Genomic DNA, 25,234 nt, shown 5'->3' on the forward strand with positions numbered 1-25,234 from the left:
GAAGGTGAAAAGTCTTTATTGGCTCAGTCTTCGCCTGGACCAGCAGCAGCCCCAGGCCCAAGGGGGTTCTGATCGGGGGCCTCTGGACAGTCAGTGGGGGTGGCTTCAGCAGTGGCCTTGGGTGTCAGGGGGCTATGCGAGTAGCAGCACTGCTCCCCACGCTGGCAGGTGCCCTGGTGGGAGTATGATGGGTGTGAATGAACCCTGGCCCGGAGCTCAGCAGCCTCTGCTGGGTTCCCTCCCTGGATGGGGAGCTCACTCCCACACACTTGCCTGGCCCCAGTTCTCCCAGCCCTGCCTGCCCATTGGCCCAGCCCTGTTGCCAGGAGGCGAACCCATGTGTGTTTCAGTGGGGGCTGGGGGGCCCCTCACCTCCTTGAACCTCTTGCAGGGAAATGTCTTGAGCTGGGCAGCCCGCTGGGCCAGGTCCTCCTCCGGCTCCTTTCGCTTATTCTGGAGCAGCTTGCGTCTCTCTTCCACAGCTTTGCCTGCCGCCTTGCCTCTGCGTAGGGAGACGAGTAGCGGAGGCTCCGTCTGGCCTCTGTGCCCACTCCCCCCAGCCCAGCCCCGCCCCCATCCCACTCTCACTCACCGTGGCCGGGCGCGGGGCCGGGGACCCCAGTTGGCCTCGGGGTTGGCCTGGAAGCGCTTGAGTCCTCGCTGGCGGGAGCTGGGGTTGGCATCGTCCCGGATGGTGAAGTTGGCCTGCAGCCTAGGGAAATGAGGGTGGGGGCTGAAGGGCATCTACCAGGCAGGCGGGCACACACCGCCCAGGCCACCTGCCCACCTCAGTGCAGCTCAACGTACTTTGGGAAAACTGTGTCTGCAGACGTCAGGTTTCTATCATTCATTTAATAAACATTTTTCAAGTGCCTACGGTGTGCCTAAAGTCTGCTGCCAGTAAAGCTGACATTCTAATGCACAAGAGAGGCAAGCAATGGGGCAAATCAGAAATCAGCAAATTATAACGTGTGAGGGCATGAGATTAAGAGTTTTGGGGAAAAGAGCACGGTAGAGGGAATGGGGAGTCTGGGAGCCATGCAGAGGCCCTGAGGAGGGGCTGTGCCTGGTGAGTTTGGGTGAGGAGGCCAGTGTGGAGTTGGGTGGGTGGGTGGTGGACGAATGAGGGCAGGGAGGTGAGGGGGAGATGGTGCAGGGCCTGCAGATAGAATTGTTCCTAGTGAGTCAGGTGGGAGCCACGGAGGGTTCTGAGCAGAGGAGGGACGGGATCTGACTTGTGCTCACAGGTGCCCTCTGGCCACTGCGGGGGGGAACAGAATGTGGGGGGAGGAGAGCTGGGGGACCAGGGTGAAGGCCACTGCACTGGTCCAGCTGAGCAGTACTGGGGCCAGAATAGGGTGAGGGCAGAAGGGGAGGGAGAGAAGTGGATGGATTCTGGATCTCACTTGAAGAATGAGCGTGTGTCTGTGAGGAGAAGGGTCTGTGTCGTCTACTTCCCGTGCCTGCAGGCAGCCGTATCCGTGCCATGCCCCTACCTGGGCTCCACACTGAGAATGCGGAATGCCGGACTGGTCTCCGACAGGCGCTCCCGTTTCACCGGACACTCCTTCTCCTGGGAGGCAAAGGTCAGAGGTCAGAGGATGCTGGCACTGACCGTCCCCTGCCTTCCCAATTCCATCTGGTCAGGCCTGGCCTCACCCAGCAGCGCATGATGTCCCAGAGGACTGAGGAGGGGGCGTCCGTCTTCACGGCATTCTTACAGGCATGGGAGAGGGAGACCCGGAAGCCAGCATGGAGGAGGGCAGACCTGGGGACCGGGAGGGATTGTGAGGGGGAGGGGAAGGCTGGACCCCAAGGTCGGTGCTGACCTGTGAGTGTGACCCTTGTTTCACAGACTGGCATGGCTGCACGTCTCCTGGTGACTACATTGCCTGCATAATGCCAACCACCTTCACAGTAAGACTATCCCCGTGGCCAGGGCTCATGGCTTCCAAGAGCTGTTCTAAGCTCTTGTGCATGAGAAGCCCTAGACCGGGGTTATGTTTGACCTCCATTTTATAGGGGACTCCAGTCCAAGAGGGAGCCGACGTGCCCAAGGGCACCCAGGGGTCAGGCCGAGGCTCCACCCCGGGCCCAGCCTCACCTCAGCTGCAAGAGCCTGGGTGTGCTGCAGCGGATGGTGCTGCTCAGCTGGTCCAGCGTGTAGTAGAGAGGTACATCCAGGAGCTCCTGCCAGAGAGGACGGGATGGGTGTGGGGCAGACCGAGGAAGGATGGCTGGGCACCCGCGGGGCCTCCTCCCGGTCACGGCGCGGTCCCCACCTCGGCGACGACGCTCAGGACCCCGCGGATCCGCTCGGCGGTGTGGAAGCGGCCAGGGTTGGCGCTCACAGCCTCTAGGACACGGCCCACGAAGTCTAGGTCGTGGAGGGGCTCCGCCCACATGGGGCCACCAAGCTATGGACACACAGGGACCAGATAAGCAGGGATCAGGACAGCCAGGACCCCCGCCTCCCCCTGGCCTTTCCCCCCCGCACCCCCGCCCAGCCCCACCTGGTGTCGCTGCCCACAGTGCTCACACTCTGGGGCCACGGGGGGGCCGCAGGCTGCAGAGAACTTGACCCTGCACAGAGAGGGGTGAGGTCGGGGGTGGTGACCCTGGCTGGGATGCCCCCTTCACCTTCCCCCCCAGCTCCCCCTTGCTCACCGGCCACCGGAGGCTCCCGCTGCTTTCCCGAGGCGCTGGAGATGGAACGCCCCGCAGCCCACACACTGGAACACCAGCGCCTGCTTGCTGTGGGAGACCAGGGTGGCCACCAGTTCCTGGAATTGCCACCGCACCCCAACTCTTCCCTCAGGCTGACTGGGTCCCCTTTGGGCTCCCCAGGGCAGCCTTCCCTCCCCCCGCCCCGGGAAAGGCCCCGTGACCTCCCTCATCCATCACCCTTCCCTGCCCCAGGCTAACCTGGCCGAGGCCTTGACCTTGGCCTGGCCGGTGAAGACGCGAACGAAAATGCGCACGTAGAAGTCGGCGCTGATGCTGAGCAGGGGCACCACGAAGCGCTGGTAGCAGTTGGCGTGGAGGTCCAGGCTGTGCAGGACAATCCTCAGGGCCTGGCGTGGGGGGCGGGTGCCAGCCATCAGTCCTGCCCCCGCCGCCACCTCCCCTACAGGGAGCCCACACAAGGTGCTCGCAAGTACAGGGTCAGGGCCGGCTCCCCGGGTTCTCAGGCCAGCCCTGAGTGACCCTTGGCAAGTGAGAGCCTCAGTTCCCTCATCTATGAAATCACACCAGTCTGTCTCTTTAAGGCCCTGGCACTAAATGATTAAGGAAGGGACTTCCCTGGCGGTCCAGTGGTTAAGACTCCGCGCTCCCAGTGCGGTGGACATGGGTTCCATCCCTGGTCGGGGAACTAAGATCCCACGTGCCGTGCAGCACGCCCCGCCCCCCCCAAAATGATTAAGGAAAGCACAGGCCCAGTAAACCAAACCTCTTCCAACTAGCATTCTCAGCATGCCCCATGCTGTGTGATGTGGCACAAGGACCTGCATTCCTCTGGGCAGGATACTGGGTGCTGCGAACTACTGGGGCCTTCTCCTTGCCAGAGGCTGCAGTAAGACTCTGACACGGGAAAGGAGGCAGCATTTTCCAGACTGACCTGACAACAAGGTCCTTAAGGAACAAGGACAAGAGCCCTCCTTTCCCAGCCCCTCAACATAGCCAACCCAACCTTCTTGAATCCCCATAGCAACCTGGTGGGGTCTGGGTCATCATCATACCCATTTCACAGATGCAAAAACAGAGGCCCAGAAAAGGTGAAGTCACTTGCCCAAAGCCACCAGCAAAACTAGGACCTGAACCCAGAGCCAAATGCAAACCTGGAAAAACTGCCTTAAAAAATAATTTTGTGGGCTTCCCTGGTGGCGCAATGGTTGAGAGTCCATCTGCCTGCCGACGCAGGGCACACGGGTTCGTGCCCCAGTCCGGGAAGATCCCACATGCCGCGGAGCAGCTGGGCCCGTGAGCCATGGCCGCTGAGCCTGCGCGTCCGGAGCCTGTGCTCCACAACGGGAGAGGCCACAACGGTGAGAGGCCCGCGTACCGCCAAAAAAAAAAAAAAAATTTTGTGGACAACCCTGATGGCACAGTGGCTAAGAATCTGCCTGCCAATGCAGGGGGCAAGGGTTTGATCCCTGGTCCAGGAGGATCCCACATGCTGCGGAGCAACTAAACCCATGCACCACAACTACTGAGCCTGCACTCTAGAGACCGCGTGCCACAACTACTGAGCCCGTGTGCTGCAACTACTGAAGCCCACGCGCCTAGAGCCCGTGCTTGACAACAAGAGAAGCCACCACGATGAGAAGCCGCGCACCACAACAAAGAGTAGCCCCGGGTCGCCGCAACTAGGGAAAGCCCGCGCACAGCAATGAAGACCCAAAGCAGCCAATAAATAAATAAATAAGAAGTATAAAATTAGAGATGATAATAATAATAATAATTTTGTGGGAGTTCCCTGGTGATCTAGTGGTTAGGATTCCAGGCTTTCACTGCTACGGCCTGGGTTTAATCCCAGGTCGGGCAACTGAGATCCTGTAGGTCATGCAGTGCGGCAAAAACAAAAAACAAAACAAAAAACAAAACAAAGAAAAGAAAATTGCAAAGTTGTTGAAGTAGAGAATACTAGAAAGAATAATGTAATCACCCACTCTTATCCTGGGCAAAACTACTGCCCCACCCCACCCCCAAAGGACCATATTTGGCAGCCATGCTCTCAGGAACTATGCGGGTTAAAGAACGTGCTTGTTGGGACCTCCCTGGCGGCACAGTGGCTGAGACTCCGTGTTCCCAATGCAGGAAGCCCGGGGTCGATCCCTGGTCAGGGAACCAGATCCCACATGCGTGCCGCAACTCAGAGTTCGCATGCCACAGCTAAGGAGCCCGCCTGCTGCAACTAAGACCCAGCACAACCAAAAAAATAAATAAATAGATAAATATTTTTAAAAAAACAAAGAACGTGCTTGTCATCGAAATCCTGGGATGGATCTGGCCAAGCAGGTCTGGGGGTGGGAGGAGAGTTGGGAGGCCCCTCACCATCTCGTGGCAGGCCCGGCTCTTGAGGGCCATGGCCCCGTACTTGCTGTAGCATGTCTCCCCACTGTTCCCCGCCAGCACTGCCATGTCTGTGCAGGTCACACACAGCAGCCCTGTGGGGAGGGACCCGGCAGTGAGGACCCTCCAACACCCCAAGCCCTGCTCAGTACATAACCCCCCCCAACCCATCCCCACCCCGCCCTTGCATCAGGCTGGCCTCACCTCCTTCACTCACAGCCTGCACAGCTGCATCCAGGAAGGGGGCGGGGCTGCCATAGGGGTCCAGGTCAATGACATCAAACCGCTCCGACGCCTTCTGATGCTGGTACATCAGCATCCTAGGAGCGAGAGGGCCAGGTCCTCAATCCCCTGCACCAGGGACCCGTGCTGTCCCCTACACACGTTCACTCACACAATGTGATGGTTTTGGCCTGGACTTGGGGGCCAGCTGCGCGGCTTCAGATCCTGGCTTATCCATCTGCTAACTATATTAACTTTTCCTTCTTGGGTCTGTCTACCTATCCAACAGCGGCAATAATAATAGGGAATTCCCTGGTGGTCCAGTGGTTAGGACTCCGTGTTTTCACTGCCGAGGTCCTGTGTTCAATCCCTGGTCGGGGAACTAAGATCCCATAAGCCATGCAGCGCGGCCAAAAAAAAAAAAAAAAAAACCCAAAAACAGAAAAACAAGATGGCAATAATAGCCAATACTGATGCAGCACATATTTACCTGACACTGTTTCAAGCGGTTTATAAATGTATTAACTCATCTAATCACACAATCTTCCACAGATTTGAAACTATTGTTGTTCTTTGCAGGTGAGAAAATGCAAATGCTCCTGACCGTGTAATTTCTAACTGCAACCCTTCCTTCGCCCATCCCTTGTACCCTGTTATTTCACCCCTGCCTCCAGCACTTCTCACCTCTAGTTTACTACACAGTTTATTTATTTGTCATGATTATTGGTTATCATCTGTGTTTCCTATTAGATTCTTTTTTTTTTAAAAAAAAGATTTATTTACTTATTTATTTTTGGCTGCGTCGGGTCTCTGTTGTGGCACGCGGGCTCTTCGTTGGCGCGTGGGCTTCTCTCTAGTTGTGGTGTGTGTTTTCTCTCCTCTACTTGTGGCACGCGGGTCGCAGAGTGTGTGGGCTCTGTAGTTTGTGGCATGCGGGCTCTAGTTGAGGCGCGCGAGCTCAGTAGTTGTGGTGCGTGGCCTTAGTTGCCCCGCGGCATGTGGGATCTTAGTTCCCTGACCAGGGATCGAACCCGCGTCCCCTGCGTTGTAAGGTGGATTCTTTGCCACTGGACCACCAGGGAAGTCCCCCTATTAGATTCTAATATGGTCAAGAAAGCAAACATTTTTAATTCATTTATTTTCTGTAAAGGGTCAGGTAGTAAGTATTTTAGGCTTTTTGCGAGACATATGGTCCCTATCACATATTCTTCTTTTTCTAAACCTTTAAAGATGTGAAAAACATTCTTAGATGGCAGGCCATAAAAAAACAGGCGTGGGCCTCGCAGGTTGCAGTTTGCTGACCCCTGCATTATGAACTCCACAAGGTCAGGGATTTTGTCTGTATTGTTTACCGATGCAGTCCTGACAGGCAGAATGGCTCCTGGGGACTTCCCTAGTGGTGCGGTGGTTAAGAATCCACCTGCCAATGCAGGGGACATGGGTTCGAGCTCTGGTCCAGGAATATCCCACATGCTGCGGAGCCACCAAGCCCGTGCGCCACAACTGCTAAGCCTGTGCTCTAGAGCCCTCGAGCCACAACTACTGGGACCACGTGACACAACTACTGAAGCCTGCGTGCCTAGAACTCGTGCTCCACAACAAAAGAAGCCACCGCAATGAGAAGCCCGTGCGCCATGACCAAGAGTAGCCCCCGCTCACCGCAACTAGAGAAAGTCCACGCGCAGCAACGAAGACCCAACACAGCCAAAAATAAATAAATAAATTTATTTTTTTAAAGAAAGAATGGTGCCTGGCACTGGATATACACTGGTTCACTTGATTGAATAAAAGTACAAGAAGTTGAGTCTAAAATGGAGACCATAACGGTACTTATTTCCACCTCGGAGCACAAGCCACACAGGTATAATCAGTAACCCCTATAACATACAGCAACCCCTATAAAACTACTGTCCTTGTTTTATAGACAAGGAAACTCGGGCTCTAAGAGGCTAAGGCCACTCCCCCAAGGTCACAGAGCAAGATTATGACACAGCCAGGATTTGACCCCAGGGACCTCTGTTCCAGAAAGCACCTTCCAGCAGCTAGCCTCTACTGCCCAGCACCTACCGGGCATCCGCCTGACTGGGCTGTACAAGGTGGGCCACATCGTTGAGCTGCACATTACGGCGCATGAGATCCACGGCTCGGGCAGAGGCATCATTGGCAACCACGGATCGGAGCCCAGGCACCTCTAGCGCAAAGCGAATGGAACGGAGGCCGGAGGCTGCCAGGCCTTCCAGCACTCGCAGGCCTTCCTGTTGGAGTAAGCAGGGAGCCCCACTCACATCCATGCCTCCATCCTCTGCTGGGCGCCAAGGAGCCCCCCCTCCCAGCTCCTATCGCTCTCCCCCTCCAGGAGCCTTCCTTCTTTTACCACCCACCGGACTCCAGGGCTGCTACCTCCCACGTTCAGGCCCCACCTCGCAGATATCCCGCACGGCAGCTGTTCGAGGTTGGTCTCCCGGGGCCAGGTTTGCACCCTCTTTCACTTCAGCCTTGTCGTCCTCTTGCTCCGACAAGTCCACGACCACCTTTTGCAAATCCTTCTCACCTGGCACCTTGACTGCAGCCATCCAGACGCACGAATTAGGGGATATCAAAGCGCCTTCTGAGAAACCTCCCCCAACTCTTCAGAATACAGAAGATTCAGGGAAGAAAATCTTCCCCGAAGTCCCTGGAGAAAGGCAGAGGAGCAGAGCCCAGGGCCTGCTACACGGCTGGAGTCTTTCTGGAAGGTAAGGGAGAGAAGGGGCGGGGCAACGAGAGAGCCCTGCGTGACACCCCTGCCCACCAGGAGCCTGGACCTCTACTCACTCTGGATTCCTTTGGCCCCAAGCTGAATGCGAGCAAACTCGGTAATCACAGCACATCTGCGGGAAACGGAGAGTCAGCTCACACCCCTTCATCCTCATAGACCCACTGCCCTCTGCCAAGCTGACCCCGGACTCTGCTCACGTCAGGTCCCGGTTGAACTCCTGCACTGGGTTGTAGAAAACTTCGTTTGCGCTGGGGAAGACGATCTTGGCGGCCCCCTCAGTGACCGTCGTCTCCTGAACCTCAGGTGGGCGCTCTTCTCCGCAGGGCTCGGTGCCATTCTCCGTTGCCGCTGGATTTGGCGGCCCTTGGGGCTGCCCCTCCATAAACCGGGCTCTAGAGAAGCTGCGGGCGGAGCGGAGACTCAGGCTTAGCCACAGAACGATCCTCGCACGGGACATCCGCGGGCGCCTCTGCCCGCCAAGCCTAGTTCGGAGGGCGGGGGAGAGAATAGCCAAAGCATCAGAGAGCTGCTTTCCTGGCCGGATGGCCTACACAAGTGTAAAGTAGGGACTAAGGAAACCCTGTGACCTCAGTAAATTGACACCACCCCCCGTCTTTGGAGGACTGTCCCTGAGAAGCCGGAAGCCCTCGAGCGGGCCCACCCATGCTCCGGATCCCTCCCCGCGTCGCCCAGGCCCCCCTCACCTTCTCCTGCGGCACCGAAAACCAAATCGGTCTCGGTGCACGTTTCCCCAGATTAGGACCTGGGCGCCGCCATGTTGGCACAGTGGGAGGGCAGATCACGTGACAGAGTTTAGTCAATCATTGATGCTACCTATAGTGGGCAGCTGGGATCAAAATGCACGGCGGAAAGCGCTGAACGTGGTGTGTGACGGCCTTAATCACTGCGGCTCCCCTGGGAGGGGACACCACGCTAGCCCCATTTCACGGATGAGGAAGGTGAGACTCAGAAAAGGGGCGGTAAGCGGAGAAATCCAACACCTATTGATCGCCTCCCGTGTGCTGGGTTTTGTAAACACAGTATGTCAGGGCACCCTGCGGGAATAACTGACTCTGAAATCAGATTTCCTGCGTTTGAATCCCAGTCCTACCACATGCTCTTGACAAGTTACTTAAACTCTCTGGGCTTCACTTTCCTTACCTGTTAAATAAGAGCCCTAGCTTCCAAGATAGAGCAGAGATTAAACGACAGAATGCCTGGGAAATGTGCAAAGTAGGCTCTCTCACATAGCAAACCCTCAGAACGTTCTAACCGGTGTAGGAAAGGAGACCGTAGTGTCGGTACTGACTGGTTCCAGCCCCAGCTTGCCTTCCTACTTGTTCTTAATGCTCTCTGCTTATATTTCCCCATTTGCAAAATGGGCAGAACTTTTTAACATTCGTTATTGAGTTGTGATGAGAATTAAACGAGTTAGTGCAGGTAGAATGCATAGAATGGAATCTGGCGTCGCATAAGCATCGGACAAGTGTTAACTTTTATTGTTTCTTCTTGGGCCCGGTTTTGAATCCTGGCACCCGCCACCACTTCCTTGCTGTGTGACCTGGAGCAGGTTTCTTCATCTCTCTGTGCCTCCCCTTCTTATTTTCTATAAAGTGTGTGTGTGTGTGTTTATAAAATAATTCCTACCTAAAGATACTACTGTGAAGTTTAAACGAGATAATCCCGTAAAGAACCTAAAACAGTTCCTGGCACAATAAACAACAGATATTATTGTTTGCGTTTTTACAGGAAACTAAAGTTCCGAAAGGCAGAGCGACTTGTTTAAGGTCGCGGGACTAGATGGTGGCGAGGTCGGGACTCGAACTCTGCAGGAGAGCCAAGGTCCAGACGGGGATTCCGAGGGGCCGAGGGAAGAAACTGAGGAGAGAAGGGGCGCGTTCGGCGCTCGGCTGGCCTAGCCTCGGGGGCGGGCACCGGGGGCGGTGCGTGGGCGGGGCCACGGCCGCTCCTCCCCGGCCCGGCGGCGGCGGCGGCGGCGGCGCGCCTTGCGCTCGCTCGGCGCTCGGCTGGGGCGGCCTGGCCCACAATGAATGGCCGCCGCGGCTGCCGCTGCTGCTGAAGCGGAGGCCGCGGAGGCCGCGGAGGCGGACGCCGAGGCCCCGGCGCAGGGGGGCGCGCCCCGGGCCCAGGCCCGGCCCCAGCCGCCGCTGCGGAGCTCGCCGGGAGCCCCCGGAGCGCGGCCACGGCGCAGGTGAGGCGGCCCGCCCCAGGCCCGGTTCCGGCCTCCTTTCGCCGGGACGGCCGGAGGGCATCCGAGGTCCGGCTAAGGGTTGAGGGGGGAGGACATGGGGGCCTCCTCCGACCGGGGAGGAACCTGGTTAGCAGCTTGCACTGTGCCCCGGCCCGAGTGCGGAGAGTCCCGGTCCCCGCGAGCGGCCTTGAGCGTCCAGCCCCGGGCCGGGCCGCGGAGCTTGGGGGCGTCGGGATCAGGCCCAGACCTCCTCCTGTCATTCCCCGCGAGAGGGGAGCGAGACCAGGCCCGGGCAGGTGCAGGGGTGGCTGGGGGCCGGGAAGTTGGAGGGAGGGCCGGTGGAGGAAAAGTGAGGAGGCGCCGGGGAGACCGGAGGGGGAGGGGGAGGAGGAGTCGGGCTTTGGGCCGGCCGAATGGGGGAGGAAGGGAGAGTGGCTTGGCCGGAGGGAAACGGCCCCGAGGGGGGGGGCGGGGAGGGGCCGGGCTGGCAGGTACAGTCGGGGCGCTGGAGGAGGTGGGTCAGGTTACAGGCCTGGGGGCGGTTGAGGAGAAGCCCAGGAAGTGGGGCAGGGTGGGTGTGGGCGGAGTTAGTTCTAGTGGGGGCGGTTAGGAGATCCCTGAAATGTTTGCAGGGGTCACATGAGGTTTCAGTTCGGAGAGTGGGGAGGGGGTGACGAGGACCTGATACGGAGGCGATCAGGTAGGTTGAGGAACTACTGTAGGAGCTTTGGGAGTCCGGGGGAGGCAGAGCCTTTGCGCTAAGTAGGCTAGTGGTGATGTGGGAGCAGGTCCGGAGAAACTAGTGTGATCAAAAGGCAAGTGCCAAGGTGCACCCCCTCCCCCCTTCCCCGTCCAGGCGTTAGCTTGGGGCCAAATCTGAGGGGTTTCTTCTTTCTCACACCTCATCCCTGCCTGTCTCAGGCTCTGGGTCCTGACATACCCTTTGGGCAAGCCTCTGCTGGCTGCTCCAAGGTGCTAGCCCGCCCACCTGGGGTTTTGTGTGGGCAGCTTGGGAAATCGTCTGGAACACCTAGCTCGGGCATCTTGTTTACCACCCTTTTGTCCACCTCCACCCCATATATCTGTAGGGAGGCAGCCCAGCCCCTGTTACCTGAGTATCTTAGGGTCCTAAGATTCTTTCTCCACTTTTTGTGACCAGAGCCTTGAGCCTCAAGCCTAGGGGTTGGGACCTCACTACCTTTCAGGCACCAGCTCTCCGCAGGTGAGTTACTGGGAGGTGAGCATATAAAGCTCTGTTCATTGTGTCTTGAAGGCTCCTGATGGGGGGAAGGCAGGTCACCAAGAAAGGGATCAAACCAGGCACCTACACCCTGGCCCAGGCCTTTGGTGCTCCGGGTCCCAGGGCTCTGCCTCTGCGGTGCTCTTCCTGGGGCAGGCCCTGTGCTGAGCTTGCTGGTTAGATGAGCTCATTGATTGCTCACCACCACCAGGTCAACTTAGGCCTTCTTCATGGTACTGGGGAGGAAGCCGCGACCCCATGACTTGTCCCAGGTCCCACAGCTAGACAGTGGCCGACTGGGATTGACTGATCCTCCGCCCCAGCCCGCAGTCCCCTGGAGCTGGCCTTTTAGGAGCGTGACTGGAAGAGCCCACTGTTCTGGATTCCCTGGTGGGAATTCTCTGTCCAGGACTTTTCTCTTGCCCATCCCTTGCGGACAGTTTTGCTGGTGTCCCGGGGAGCCAGATCAGTGGAAGCTTTTTTCCCAGAGGCAAGGTCATCCCTGTTATAATGGGAGCCAAGAGGTCAGGGGTCACAGAGCTGTGGGCTGGCAGAGGGAGGTGGTTATGAGGATGGAACCTGGCTCTGGAGCTGGATTTTTGCTTTTTTTCCTGGTTTATCTTTCCCTCTGTTTGGTCCCCAGTCAGACCACCCCTGCTTTTGTTCCTTCTCTCTGGGCTAACTGCAAAGCTGTTACCAATGTGTCCTGGGAACGTTGACTTGGGAGCCTCAGTATCTGAGGCAGGAACCACAAACTGCTGGGTCGAGTGGTATCAGCTAGATCTGGGTTTAATGATGGCTTGTCACCTCATTCCCTCCCTTCCCCCAATCTCCTTGTAGTTCCTAGAACTGCCCCCACCTGGGCTCGGCCCTCCTCCCCTCTTTGGCTGGCCTCCTGGTTTTGGGAGGGGTAGAAACTGGGCCAGCAGCCCCATGTAAAGAAGCCTTCCCCCTGCCTGGTTGGGCTGAGGCTGGCTGCCGTGGCGCAGCCTGGGGCCTCGGCCGGGGCTCCGGGCTGGGTACTTAGGATTGGGCACAGCTGCCTCCAGTCATAGAGCTGGAACGGGGGCAGAGACTGGTAGGAGTTGGCCGCTGTGTGTGATGGCAGAGAAGGGGGCAGTGAGTCCGAGCCTGTGCCTGGAGCTGGAGAAAGCACTCTTAATAATTGCTTTTCTGTGAGGATTTAGGGTGCCCAGACCTGGGGCGCCAGAGGAGGCCAAAATAGCCTGGCAGGCAAGAGCAACAAGTTAAGGGACCCTTGGGACAGTTTGATTTCACATGGGTGCCAACTCCCTGCTGGGGCCCGGGGAGCAGCCCTGAAAAGCAGCTCCTAGAACTGCTCTCAGCAACTTCTAGTGAAGGTTAGACAAAGGTTTGTCTGAAGGTGACTGACCTCAGACAAACAAATGATCAAGCTCATTTCTGATATCCGCGCGTTCATGAATATAGTAAAACCAAGAGAAGTGATGGTGCTGGGGTGGGTGGAAAGCATTAGATTTGGGTGGTCAGGGAAGGCTTCCAGGCGAGCTGAGCTCTGAATAATAAGAGATCAGCCTGCTGGTGGGGGAGCTGCGGCAGGGAGGGGCGAATGTTCTAGGCAGACAGGACAACACATTGAAAGCCTTTATTTAGCATGTGCCAGGCTCCTGCTAAGTGCTCTAAACATTTTGTCTTCATGAGGGAAGGAGTGAAGGGTGACCCTAGCGTGGAGATAAGAGACCCTTAGTGCCGTTCCCAGAAAAGAAGCGTCTGATCTCAGGGTGTCCTGGATCCCCCCATTGCCCCCAAATGCAAGTCCAGACCCCTTGGCCTACATCCAAGGCCTTCTAAAATCTGTTGCCCCGGCCAAGCAGTGGGGAGCCCCAGCAGGTTCTTGCACAGGGCTGCAAGGAAATGAGTTTCGGTCAGTTTGGCAGGACCCGTCATGGAGGTCAGCCTGGAGGCATGGGGTTTGGAGAGGGTTGCGGGTTGGTCCAGGAAAGTCTGACCCGGCTCATCAGTGTCACTGCCAGAGACTGTGGTGGAGGAGGGCCTGCCAGGTTCAGGTGGGGCTTGCAGCATTTGAGGCAAAGGTGAGCCGGCCTTGAAGACACGGAGGTGGTGTTTGCACCAGCCTCTGCTCCTTCTCTTGGGTCCTCCCTGCCTCTCATCACTCCCATCCCTTTCCTGGGTGTCACGCTGCTCTGAGCACTTTCACGCATTTGTAAATCACTTAAGCCTATGCCTAGCATGAGCACGCAGGCCCGCCTCCCTGCCTCTGCTCCTGGGTCCCCTTGGGCAAGAGTGTCATCCCTCTGTCTCCTCCTGAAGAGCCTTCTGAGCCACAGAGGCTGTGAGGTGGGACTGAACAGGTGGCTGTCTCGTTGTGTCCAGTATCTGGTTGTGATCATTGCCCCTGTCTCCTCAGGATAGACAGGATGTGAAGGTCTCAGCATCCTTAGAGATCCGAGGGCCCTCTGTGAGGACCGTGACTGAATTAAGCAGAGGGTGGGTAAAGGTGAGCAAACATGGTGTAGTGGAGAGTCAGATTCCACTGTTAGTGCCACCTTGCTCAGCCAGGAGACCCTGGGCAAACGCTGTGGCCTTGGCGCCTCAGTTTAAGTATCTGATAAGTGGGGACAAGCAGGCATACCTGCACTGCAGTGGTTCTCAACCAGGGGTGATTCTGCCCCCCTCAAGGGATGCTTGGGAAATGTCTGGAGACATTTTTGGTTGTCACAGCTGTCACAGTAGAGGCCAGGAATGCCCCTCAGTATCATATAATGTACAGGGCAGCCTCCACGACAGCGGATGATCTGGCCCCAGTGGCAGCAGGGCCTCAGTTGGGGCTCCCCGCTGCGTGGTTATTGGGAGGGTCATGTGAGACGTTGGTGTCTGGGGTGTGATCAGCTGGTGCTGGGAAGGCAGTGCAGGGAGCCCTCAGTAAGTATGGCCTGATAGCTCATGAAATGGCCTAAGGTTCTGGGAGATGGTGAGCGGTATAAGATGCCTCTGCTGCTGTCAGGGAGTTTGCAGTCCTGTGAGGGGCTAGGGGGACAGACAGAAGGGGGAACATAACTAATAATAGCAGCTGAGCACTGACTGCAAAGTCAGCACCAGCCTACCTACCTGTGTTACCTTAAGGTGGTTTAATCCTCAAAACAGCCTTGTGAGGCGGCTGCTTGTTTTATAGTTGGGAAAGACTGACGTGGGGGGTGGTAAGCACTAGTACAGATAAATGTTTTCTGGGAGCGTAGAGGAAGGAAAGCGTAATTCTAAGCGGGGAAGCTTTGTAAGGGATATTTGAGGCTAGTAAAACAGGATTCTGATTCTTTTGTCCTGCCAAGGCCCTGCAGGGTCTCCAAGCACATCTCCAGGACCCATCCCCAGTAACGCCCAGCCTCCTTTGTGTTAGCCTCCCCAAGGTCACCTCAGGGCCTTTGCACTTCCCTCCACCCTTTGTGCAGCTGCTGCCCTGCCCCCTTGTCCTTGGGTCTGGAGGCACACGGGGAGTATGAGGTAACTCACAAAGGTGGGCTTGAGGTCAGAGTGGGAAGGGGGTGGGGCCTGGCTGGGTTCTGTTAGGAGCTGCTGCAGGCAGAAGCCAGATTGCTGAGGACTTCGAGGAGAGAGTGGGAGGGGGGAGGGAGGAGAGGCAGCAGGCTGTATTGCTCTTTCCCGGAGGTGGCAGTGAGGGGAGGAAGAGTAGAGAGTAGCTGGGGGAGGCTGGGGGAAAGAAGAAGGCTTCAGGGGGAGCGGGAATAGCACCTAGAACCCTTGGGCTGGGGCCTCAGGTGGGCAGCAGACCCCAGCTCGGGTCTCGGCTTCCCTTCTCAGCTCTGGTTTCTCAGTTTTCCCAGTCATGAAATGGGTCTAGCTGTGGTGGCCGCCTGCCACAGGGAGCAGCAGGGCCATGCGGAGGATGAGTGCAGCCTGGGCCAGCCATGGTCAGGGAGCCCCAACTGCCATTATCTCCTGATTCTTGGACAGGAGCCACGTGGCCTGGATGCCATCCTGGGCTTTGCTCTCCTCATCTGTAAAATGGCAGGAAGACTCATTTCTTCCTCAGAAACTGGTGAGAGGAATAGCTGAGCCCTCGTCGGGTGCTGGTGCACAGTAGGGGCAACTTCCATGCCACCAACCATTGCTAATCCTGTCACCCACTGTGGAGTTAACAGGAGCTTTTCAGGGAAAAAGAAAATGAATTAAATGTGCATGTACCTTAAAAAGATCTGTACAATCGGGTATCGCCTTGTTCTTCACTAGCTAATGTTTGCCTAAACTACCTTCCAGTTCGGCTCCTGCAGAGGGTCCGAATGGCTTTGGGCCAGGAATGCACTCCGAGCAGCCTGGGGGGTGTGCCACTTTCCTGCCCCCAGTTGTCACTCTGACCTCATGCTGAGCTGGGTGAAGGATTGTGGGGCTTTCCAGGGGCCTCTGTCCTCCTTACGCTTGGAGTTAGTGGGTTCCCTTAACCAGCTTACATGTCAATGGGCAGCTCACCACTTCCCTGGAAAGTCAGCCAGAAAAGACAGTCCTTGGTGAGGCAGACATAGATCTGCCCCCCAGCCACTGCTGGCTGGGGTACTCGGAGCTCCTTCAAAGAGCTGGCAGTTTCCACCCCTAGGAATTGCACTGCAACACAAGCACCTCCGTTTCAAGCCTGCCGCACCCTAGCGGGATCCGGCAGTAGGACAGCAGTCAGTGGGAATCCCAAGTTCAGTTACATTGAGCCCCAAGTGGGACCCTGACTGCAGGCCACCCACCTGCTATGGCTGCCAGAGGAGGGTGTCTGTCTGAGCAGCACCCTCTGCGTTGGCCCCGGCGGCCCCCACTGCGGTGCGGGTGGTACCCCTGCCCAGCCTCAGAGACCTCTTCCAAGTCCCACTCTGTTCTAGTCACAGTGTGACTAAAAGGGGAGTGTAGTTGGAAGTAACAAATCATTCATTCATTCCGCTAACAACGATTGTGCGTCCACTGTGTGCCTGTCTAGTTGTAGGGGCAGGGGACATAGTAGTGTGAACCAGACAGGCAGTCGCCCTGCCCTGGTGGAGCAGACACAAAGCCAAGGACACATCTAGTTGGTAGATGGTGGGAAGTGCCAAGGAGGAAAAATGAAGCAGAAGTGGCCGGAGGAATTGGGGTTGGCAAAGGCTGTCTTTGGAAATCTGAGATAGGTGATCAGGGGTGTGACCTGATAGGTGATGAAGGGCTGTGACCATCTTGGGGCCTGCCTTGTAAGAGGTCTGAGAGCAGGCAGTCCTTACTGTGCAGGACCCCCATACACATCGTAGGGGCACAGGTGGTGAGAACTGGTTTTGAAGAAATCGGAGGTGTGAATCCTAGGCTCTTCACCCAAGCAAGGAGGGCTAGATAGAGCCTGTGTGCACTGCAGCCAGAGCAGGCTTGAGGGGAGAAGGGCTCGGCTGAGGACGCATTGTGTGGGCATCTGGGGTATGTGCAAGTCTGCCGTCCAAGGGGAGGTCCAGGCCAGGGGCTCCATGAGGGAGTTGTGGGGTGAGTAGATGGTGTTTGTTTGGTTTTGGCCACGGCGTGCAGGATCTTCCCTGACCAGGGATCAAACCTGTGCCCCCTGCATTGGGAGCATGAAGTCTTAACTTCCCTGGATCTCCAGGGAAGTCCAAGAAGATGGTGTTTTGAGCCTGTCTTAGTCCGCTTGGGTCGCCATAACAAAATACCATAGACTGGGCAGCTTAAACAACAGACATTTTCTCACAGTTCTGGGGGCTGGAAGTCTAAGATGCCAGGGCAGTCAGGTTCTGGTTGGATTCTAGTGTGCTCATGTGGCCCTTAGTGTCTGCGCTTGGAGAGAGAAAGAGAACTCTCTCTTCCTCTTCTTATAAGGACAAAGAGTTCTGTTGCATTAGGGCCCGACCTTTATGACCTCATTTAACCTTAATTACCTTCAAATAAGACCCTGTCTCCATATACAGCCACCCGGGGGATTAGGACTTCAACTTAGAAATTGGGGTGGGCGACACAATTTAGTCCACATCAGAGCACTGAGACTGGGTGTGATCCCCCAAGGAGAGAAGCAGACTAAAGACTGAGCCCAGAGCCAGCTTTGCCTTCCTCCAGTTTCTGGAAGGGCCGTGCTTGCTTCTCCCTTGGGGCTCTGCACACCTTCCTTGTTCCTTGAGGGCCACGCTCCCAGCCCACCACTGCCCCATTAGATCACCCCCCACCTCCACCCCCTTGTGCCCCCCAGACCTCAGCTCCAGTGTCCCCTCCTCCGGGTGAGGTCAGAGGCGCAGACCTGCAGCTCGTTGATCCGTGTGACCCTGGATGAATGGTCATGTCTCTTCCTGGACCATGAGCTCCGGAGGCAGGGCCTTGTCTTAGTGGTGGCCTGCCTCAGGCTCTGGGCACTTCCTGCCCCAGGCAAGGCGCTTGGCAAATATTTGTTGAGTGACTGTTGAGAGGTCATGGAAACCCTGTGTCGTGCCCTTGCGTCTCGTCAGGAAACCCACTCTCTTCCGGGGCCAGGAGTAGCGATGGAAGGGTCCCTTTGGCCTTGTGTGGGTCTGGGGGCCGCCCCTTCCCTGCAGGGGGATCTGGGCACCCCAGAAGATGTGCCGGCTCATGTGCCAAGTTGTGAGGAGAGAGAATTCAAATACGGTTTTCTGCCCCTGGGGAGATTATAGTCAAGTGGGATTTAATGTTCTCAGAGGTAAGCATAAGGGCCCTGTGGCTTGGGGGTTGCGGGGAGTGCCAAAGAGGGCATCTTCTCCAGTCTGGTGAGTTCTCAGAGCACGGGGCAGCTGAGGGTGAATGAGGAAGATGCGGGTAGTGGGAGGAGAAGGGCGCTCCGGGCAGGGTGCACAGCTTGGGTAAAGGTCTGGCTGAGGGGAACCGTGCAGTACAGGCGAGGGACTCGGGCTGGTGAGGACAGAACTGTTGGCTGGTTTAGAGGACCGCACCGCCCCCCACCCCCACCCCCACCCCGGCTCTCCATCCTACCACTTCCCAACCAGCAGGTGACCCAGGCCGAGCGCCAGCTGCTTTCGACCTGTTTCCTCTGGAAGCCTGATCTGGCTCCACGGCTCCTCCCTCACAGCTGGTGTAGGTGAGGGGCAGGACCACCGGCCATTGTTCTTCTGAGTCTGGCAGCCTGGATTGGTGCCACGATCCAGGGGTGGGTCTCTAGTGGTCGCCAGTGGCCTCTTCCACCTCCCCCCACCCCATACCCTGTCCTACTTACAGGGGCAGCGAGGCAGACCTAGCACCCCACTCCCTGTCACTGCAGAGGGTGCGTGCCTGTGCACGGATTGCATCAGCCTTTTGCAGAAGTTGTGCCCCCGCCCCCCGCCGCCATTGCTAGTTGAAGGCTTCAAAGCCCTGGGTGCTGGGCTCTGAGGCCCCATGGGGTTCACGAGGCCTGGGGACCCCAGACTGAGTGTCAGGTTGGCTCTCGCCCTCGGGAGCCCTCCTCCTTGCATCTCTTTTCCCTCCTGTTGAGAACCTTATCGCCCCCATGCTGAGCGCTCACCACAAAGCCATCCTGCACCAATTCCCGGTGAGGGGTCAGACCCTGAAGTCCAACTGCTTGGGACGGGGCAGGGCGGTGCTGTGATCACCACGCACAAAGTGGGGCCCTGCTAGCCTTCACTGTGGAGTGCTGTGAGCGCTTTGGTAGCCTTCCGGAAATGCGTGCAACAGTGTCCGTCACACCGAGCACAGTTAGGAGGACACTTTGCAACGCCCTCCGTAGCCCCAGAAGCATCCACACCCATATGTGTACTGCCTCAGCCCCCTCCCCCCGTTCCCCCATGCTTCCCCACCCCCACCCCGCAGCTGCCATTTCCCAGACAGGAGCAGTCTATTCCTGCCTTGGTACACTATCTGACACGTTTACAAATATTTATTGACCGCCTCTCTCTGTTCTGATGAGCTAATCATGAGCAAATCTGCCAGCATGCCTGCCCCCTCTGGAGCTGACAGTCTCCTTGCGGAGTACCTATCTACACAACTTGTTTTTGACTGCACTATGCAGCATGCAGGATCTTAGTTCTCCAACCAGGGATCGAACCCGTGCCCCCTGCAGTAGAAGCATGGAGTCTTAACCACTTGACTGCTAGGGAAGTCCCCTGTCTACAACTTTTAAAACAATACCCTGTCTCCCGTAGAGGCTCATTCCTGAGTCACTCACCCGCTTCTCTCTGTCCCCGCCACTGATGCTGGGAATTCTCCCAAAGCTGGTCTGGGCCCAGTCTCCCTTGCTCCAGGCTTCCCATTGCTCACTCTCAGACATTCATCCTCACCAGGCCAGGGCCCACCTGTCCCACACCCTGTGCCGCTTTCCAGCCACACTGGCTCCTTCCTGCCCAGGACTGTTGGTTGCTCTCTCCATCTCCCCATCTTTACCTCGCTCACTCAGTGACACACTCACCCCAACTAAAATCACGCCCTGTGGCTCCTCACTAGACAGTGAGCTACATGTGGGCACAACCAGTCCTCTTCAGGGCTATGTCCCCAGCACCTTGCAGTCCATCGGGTGGGTTGGATGTATACCTCCCCATTTTACACATAAACTGAAGGACAGAGAGGTGAGCGGCTGGCCTGACGTCATGCAGCTTCAGAGTGGGGCTAGCAGCAGAACCCAGGTCTGAGGGACTCTAGCTCCACCGCATGCATGTCCTGCCTTGGTCCTCCCCCTTGGGGTGTAAGCCTTCCAAGCCAGGGGTCTAGAGCACCCCTCCAGGGACTAGAGGCCAGGCAGCCTCTTCCTTGGCTGCCTCGGCCCTGGTCACTTGGGCCCTAGTACCCGGGGGGTCTTCTGTTTGGCAGCCTGGGGAGGCGGGTCAGGGCTACCAGGGCCCTGGAGGAGGCTCTCTGGGCTCTATCCTTTGCCTCCTCTTGGTGCCTCAGTTTCCCCTACCGCCTCATTCAGAGGCCCAGCTCTGAATGAGGCGGTAGGGGAAACTGAAGCACCAGCTCCTAGCCTGTCCGGCCCTTAGTTTGACCTCCTGGGACGTGCATGCTGCCGTCTAATTAGGATTTCCCTGTCTCTGCCTCCCCCTCCTGATTGCCTTTTTGTTTTTCGCGATGGCGACAATGATTTTGATGAGGAAGAGGAGGGTACAGCAGAGGGGAATCATGGATTTCAGTGCCCAGACAGATCTGGGGGAGCCAGGACTCACCCTTGCCCTGAAGTGCACCTCTGAGCCCATGGGCGCATGGCCCCTTGTGTTCCTCCAGGTAGCCCTTTCTGAATGAACCTGGGTAGGGCCCAAGTCTTCACTGCATCCCCAATCCTCAGCCCATCGAGGCAGCTTAGAATAGACTGGTTAAAGAAAAAAAACTGAAAGATGCATGAGAGCTAACATGGGAGTGAGATGAACAGCTGGGGGCTCTAGTTAGTTCCTGCCTCAGGGCCTTTGCACACACTCTTCACCTTTTTCCTCTTTCTTCTCACCAGCCTGACACTCTGCTCAGGCCTCTCTTCTCACCCATACCTGCCCATTCAGGACGACTGCCCTCCACAACTATAGAATGGCAGGGGACTCAGTTTTACCAGTGGGGGCACTTGTAAAGCCATATCTTCCCCCAGAGCCCTTTTATGATTGCCCCCAGAGCATCAGACATGCTGTCCTCACCCGACCAGTTCTTCCTCCTGGGTTGGAACATGCACTGATGGAATAGGCTCTGATGCAGAAGGTCACACATTTGAGAGGTGCCAGGGCCCCCCAGGTGGTACTTCACAGGTCAGGATGGGGGTGGGCTCCCTGAGCAGGATCTCATGCAGTTCCTTAAATTCACATTTCTTTCTCCACCCACCCCTCAAGCACTTTGGGGTGAATTGTTTGTGGTGTGATTTCACACACTTTATTTTTTTATTTTATTTTTTAAAATTTATTTATTTTATTTTTGGCTGCATTGGGTCTTTGTTGCTGTGCACAGGCTTTCTCTAGTTGAGGCGAGCGGTGGCTTCTCTTGTTGCAGAGCATGGGCTCTAGGCGCGCAGGCTTCAGTAGTTGTGGCTCACGGGCTCTAGAGCGCAGGCTCAGTAGTTGTGGTGCACGGGCTTAGTTGCTCCGTGGCATGTGGGATCTTCACGGACCAGGGCTTGAGCCCGTGTCTCCTGCACTGGCAGGCAGGTTCTTAATCACTGCGCTACCAGGGAAGTCCCACACACTTTATTTTAAATATTATTTACTTTTGTAAATAGGTAATACATTCACCAGGTTCAAAATTTAAAAGACCCTAAGATGGAATTCCCTGGCAGTCCAGCAGTTAGGACTCTGAGCTTTCACTGCCAAGGGCCTGGGTTCAATCCCTGGTCAGGGAACTAAGATCCCACAAGCCGTGTAGTGTGGCCAAAAAAAAAAAAAGACCCTAAGAATGTACATGGTAAGTCTCATCCCCAGTTCTACACAGAGGACATTAGTCTTATGGTTTCTTTCGTCCTTTTACAGCTTTATTGAGATGCATATACCAAGCAGTTCACCCGTTTGAAGTGTACAGGTTCAGGAGTTTTTAGTATATTCGGAGTTGTGCATCCATCACCACGATTTCTGAACATTTTTCACGAGGGCAAGAAGAACCCCTGCACCTGTTTGCTCACACTCCCCTAATCCTCCAAGCACCCCCAGCCCCAGGCAGCCACTAATCTGCTTTCTGTCTCTCATCGATTTGCCTGTTCTGGACGTTTCATATAAATGGGATTGTATAATATGTGGTCTTTTCGTCTGGCTTCTTGCATTTAGCATAATGTTTTCAGGGTTTATCCAAGTTGTAGCATGTAGCAGTAGTGCATTCCTCTTTATGACTGAGTAGTATTCCATTGTGGATTGACCATATTTTGTTTATCCATTCATCAGTTGATGGACATTTGGGTTGTTTCCACCTTTTGCCTATTGTGAACAGTGCTGCTGTAAACATTCACGTACAGGTGTATGTGTGGATATATGTTTTCATTTCTCAGGAATAATTCCTAGAAGTGGAATTGCTGGGTCACATGGCAACTTCATGTTTAACCATTTGAGGAACGGTTTTCCACAGCAGCTGCACCATTTCACATTCCCACCAGCAGTGTAGGAGGGTTCCGGTTCATTTCTCATCCTCACCAATACTTATCTTTCTTATTCTAGCCAGCCTAGTGGGTGTGGAATGGTGTCTCATTGTGGTTTGGATTTACATTACCCTGATGACTAGTGATGTTCTCATGCAGTTTCAGGGTTTCTCGAGTGGTCATTCAGTCATTCAGCAAATGGTGATTGAGGGTCACGTGCTCAGCACTGCAAACGCAGTGTGAAAAATCGGATGACTCTGCCTTCTTGGTGTCTCTATGCCTGTTACCCTATGTGTGTAGTGCTAGTGGTGGTTAATGCTCACGGGGGGCTCACTGTGTTATCTCATTTAATATTCAAGCACAGACGTGTGAGTATGCCTTTGCCCTCCTTTCTGCAAAGGGACGGCATAGGCCACCCCGGCCTATAGCTGACTTAGCTGATTTGACAGTCTGTCACAGAGGAAAGGCCATGCTGGGACAGGAGTGGGCGGCACCTGTGATTCTTACAGTCGTGGCAAATTCCACCATGTGGATGTCCACGCTCCCGTGTGTCTCCCTGCAGCGGGCTGAGTCTGCCATCTGACCCTGTCCCTCCGTCTCTCCCTGTCCCCTGCGCAGCCGCCGCCGCCATGGCCCAGACCCTGCAGATGGAGATCCCGAACTTCGGCAACAGCATTCTGGAGTGCCTCAACGAGCAGCGGCTGCAGGGCCTGTACTGTGATGTCTCGGTGGTGGTCAAGGGCCATGCCTTCAAGGCCCACCGGGCCGTGCTGGCCGCCAGCAGCTCCTACTTCCGGGACCTCTTCAACAGCAGCCGGAGTGCGGTGGTGGAGCTGCCGGCGGCTGTGCAGCCCCAGTCCTTCCAGCAGATCCTCAGCTTCTGCTACACGGGCCGGCTGAGCATGAACATGGGCGACCAGTTCCTGCTCATGTACACAGCGGGCTTCCTGCAGATCCAGGAGATCATGGAGAAGGGCACAGAGTTCTTCCTCAAGGTGAGCTCCCCCAGCTGTGACTCCCAGGGCCTGCACGCCGAGGAGGCCCCCTCGTCCGAGCCCCAGAGCCCTGTGGCGCAGACGTCGAGCTGGCCGGCCTGCGGCACCCCACTGCCCCTCGTGTCTCGCGTCAAGACAGAGCAGCAGGAGTCGGACTCTGTGCAGTGCACGCCCGTGGCCAAGCGGCTGTGGGACAGCAGCCAGAAGGAGGCCGGCGGTGGCAGCAGTGGCAACGGCAGCCGCAAGATGGCCAAGTTCTCCACCCCGGACCTGGCCGCTAACCGGCCGCCCCAGCAGGCCCCGGTGGTGGCGGCAGCACAGCCCACCGGAGTGGCGGGGGGGCCCGGGGCCGGGCAGCCGGCAGGGGGCGTGGCAGCAGCGGCAGGCGGAGTGGTGAGTGGGCCCAGCACGTCGGAGCGGACCAGCCCGGGCACCTCAAGCGCTTACACCAGCGACAGCCCTGGCTCTTACCACGAGGAAGATGAGGAGGAGGACGCGGGCGAGGAGGGCACAGACGAGCAGTACCGGCAGATCTGCAATATGTACACCATGTACAGCATGATGAACGTCGGCCAGACCGGTGAGGTGCCCCACCACAACCCCAAGCCTGGCCCCTCGCCCCCGCCCCCGGCCCCGCCCCCAACACACCAATTTCGCCCCTGACAGCCGAGAAGGTGGAGGCCCTCCCTGAGCAGGTGGCCCCCGAGTCCCGGAACCGCATCCGAGTGCGGCAAGACCTGGCGTCTCTCCCTGCTGAGCTCATCAACCAGATCGGCAACCGCTGCCACCCCAAGCTCTACGATGAGGGTGACCCCTCTGAGAAGCTGGAGCTGGTAACAGGTGGGCTGGCCTCACTTGCTCCCTGAATTCCCCCTTCCCCCACCTTGGGCCTCAATGCCCTCTGGGCCAGCAGCCTGCAGCACAGTGCTTAGGAGCCAGGCTCAAGGTCCAACCCCAGCCCTGCCGCCCACTGGCTGTGTCCTGGGGCAGCTGACACCTCTTTGCATTGATACAAATCAAAGACTGGCTTGTAGCTTTCCACCCCGGAGTCTGGTGTAAGTGTGGGCCAGCATTGTTGGCCACATGGGAGTAGATCAGTGGCTTCATAGCGTGGTTTGAGGGTTGATCAACACGGTGGTTAAGAATTTGGCCCTCGGACTCAGGGTGTCAGGGTGCGAGCATCTGCTGCCTGTTCTTTCTGATGCTGGTGGTTTTGTGGGCAAGGGCCCCGGCACGTTGGGTGCCCTGTGGATGGTGGCGCCACAGTCTCTGTCCTTTCCTGAGTGTTGAGGAGGACGCTCTAAGTTGAGTGGTTGGGGCGGGGTGGGGGGGTCTTGGTTGGGCCCAGGATGGGGCTTGGCCGAGTGGGGAACATGGCGGTTTGCCCATCATCCTCTGGCTCCCCCCCCCCCAGGCACCAACGTGTATATCACCAGGGCGCAGCTCATGAACTGCCACGTCAGCGCGGGCACGCGGCACAAGGTCCTGCTGCGGCGCCTCCTGGCCTCCTTCTTTGACCGGTGAGGCCCATGCCAGAGCCCAGATGTGGGGGAGGACGGGGTGCCCCATGCCCCTCACCACCACCACAGGGGGCCTGACTCCCCTCCCCCATACCCCTCTCCCAGGAACACGCTGGCCAATAGCTGTGGCACCGGCATCCGCTCTTCCAGTAACAACCCCAGCCGCAAACCGCTGGATAGCCGCGTCCTGCACGCTGTCAAGT

The 25,234-nt window shown here is 57.0% G+C and overlaps 2 protein-coding genes across 5 annotated transcripts in view; one reads left to right on the plus strand and one right to left on the minus strand.

The window, feature by feature from the left end:
* TRMT1 (tRNA methyltransferase 1) lies at positions 1-8,906 on the minus strand. Of its 2 annotated transcripts, none has more exons than XM_067733499.1 (17): positions 8,758-8,906; positions 8,251-8,535; positions 8,110-8,165; positions 7,716-7,858; positions 7,363-7,550; positions 5,278-5,393; positions 5,056-5,168; positions 2,926-3,074; positions 2,668-2,754; positions 2,514-2,583; positions 2,283-2,417; positions 2,105-2,190; positions 1,660-1,768; positions 1,497-1,573; positions 593-712; positions 373-502; positions 1-173 (listed from the first exon to the last, which is right to left on the minus strand). In XM_067733499.1, the coding sequence occupies exons 2-17, from the start codon at positions 8,508-8,510 to the stop codon at positions 24-26; spliced, it is 1,989 nt and encodes a 662-aa protein (XP_067589600.1). In that variant the 5' UTR covers positions 8,511-8,535; positions 8,758-8,906; the 3' UTR covers positions 1-23. The 2 variants fall into 2 exon arrangements, with proteins under 2 accessions (XP_067589600.1, XP_067589601.1); XM_067733500.1 differs by having other exon boundaries at positions 8,251-8,454; positions 8,758-8,868.
* Positions 8,860-25,234, plus strand: part of NACC1 (nucleus accumbens associated 1) — a 20,049-nt gene continuing 3,674 nt past the window's right edge. Inside the window, exons 1-6 of one of the 3 annotated variants that reach the window (XM_067733502.1) lie at positions 8,869-9,012; positions 9,803-9,895; positions 23,135-24,091; positions 24,178-24,351; positions 24,926-25,031; positions 25,137-25,234. In XM_067733502.1, coding sequence (XP_067589603.1) covers positions 23,146-24,091; positions 24,178-24,351; positions 24,926-25,031; positions 25,137-25,234 — 1,324 coding nt within the window. In that variant the 5' untranslated portion in view covers positions 8,869-9,012; positions 9,803-9,895; positions 23,135-23,145. Of the gene's footprint in view, positions 9,013-9,802; positions 9,896-10,093; positions 10,266-23,134; positions 24,092-24,177; positions 24,352-24,925; positions 25,032-25,136 lie in introns of those variants that run through there. The other 2 variants (XM_067733501.1, XM_067733503.1) reach the window with 2 other exon arrangements.

Source organism: Pseudorca crassidens, chromosome 3 (assembly GCF_039906515.1).
Source record: "Pseudorca crassidens isolate mPseCra1 chromosome 3, mPseCra1.hap1, whole genome shotgun sequence".
Lineage (NCBI taxonomy): Eukaryota > Metazoa > Chordata > Mammalia > Artiodactyla > Delphinidae > Pseudorca > Pseudorca crassidens.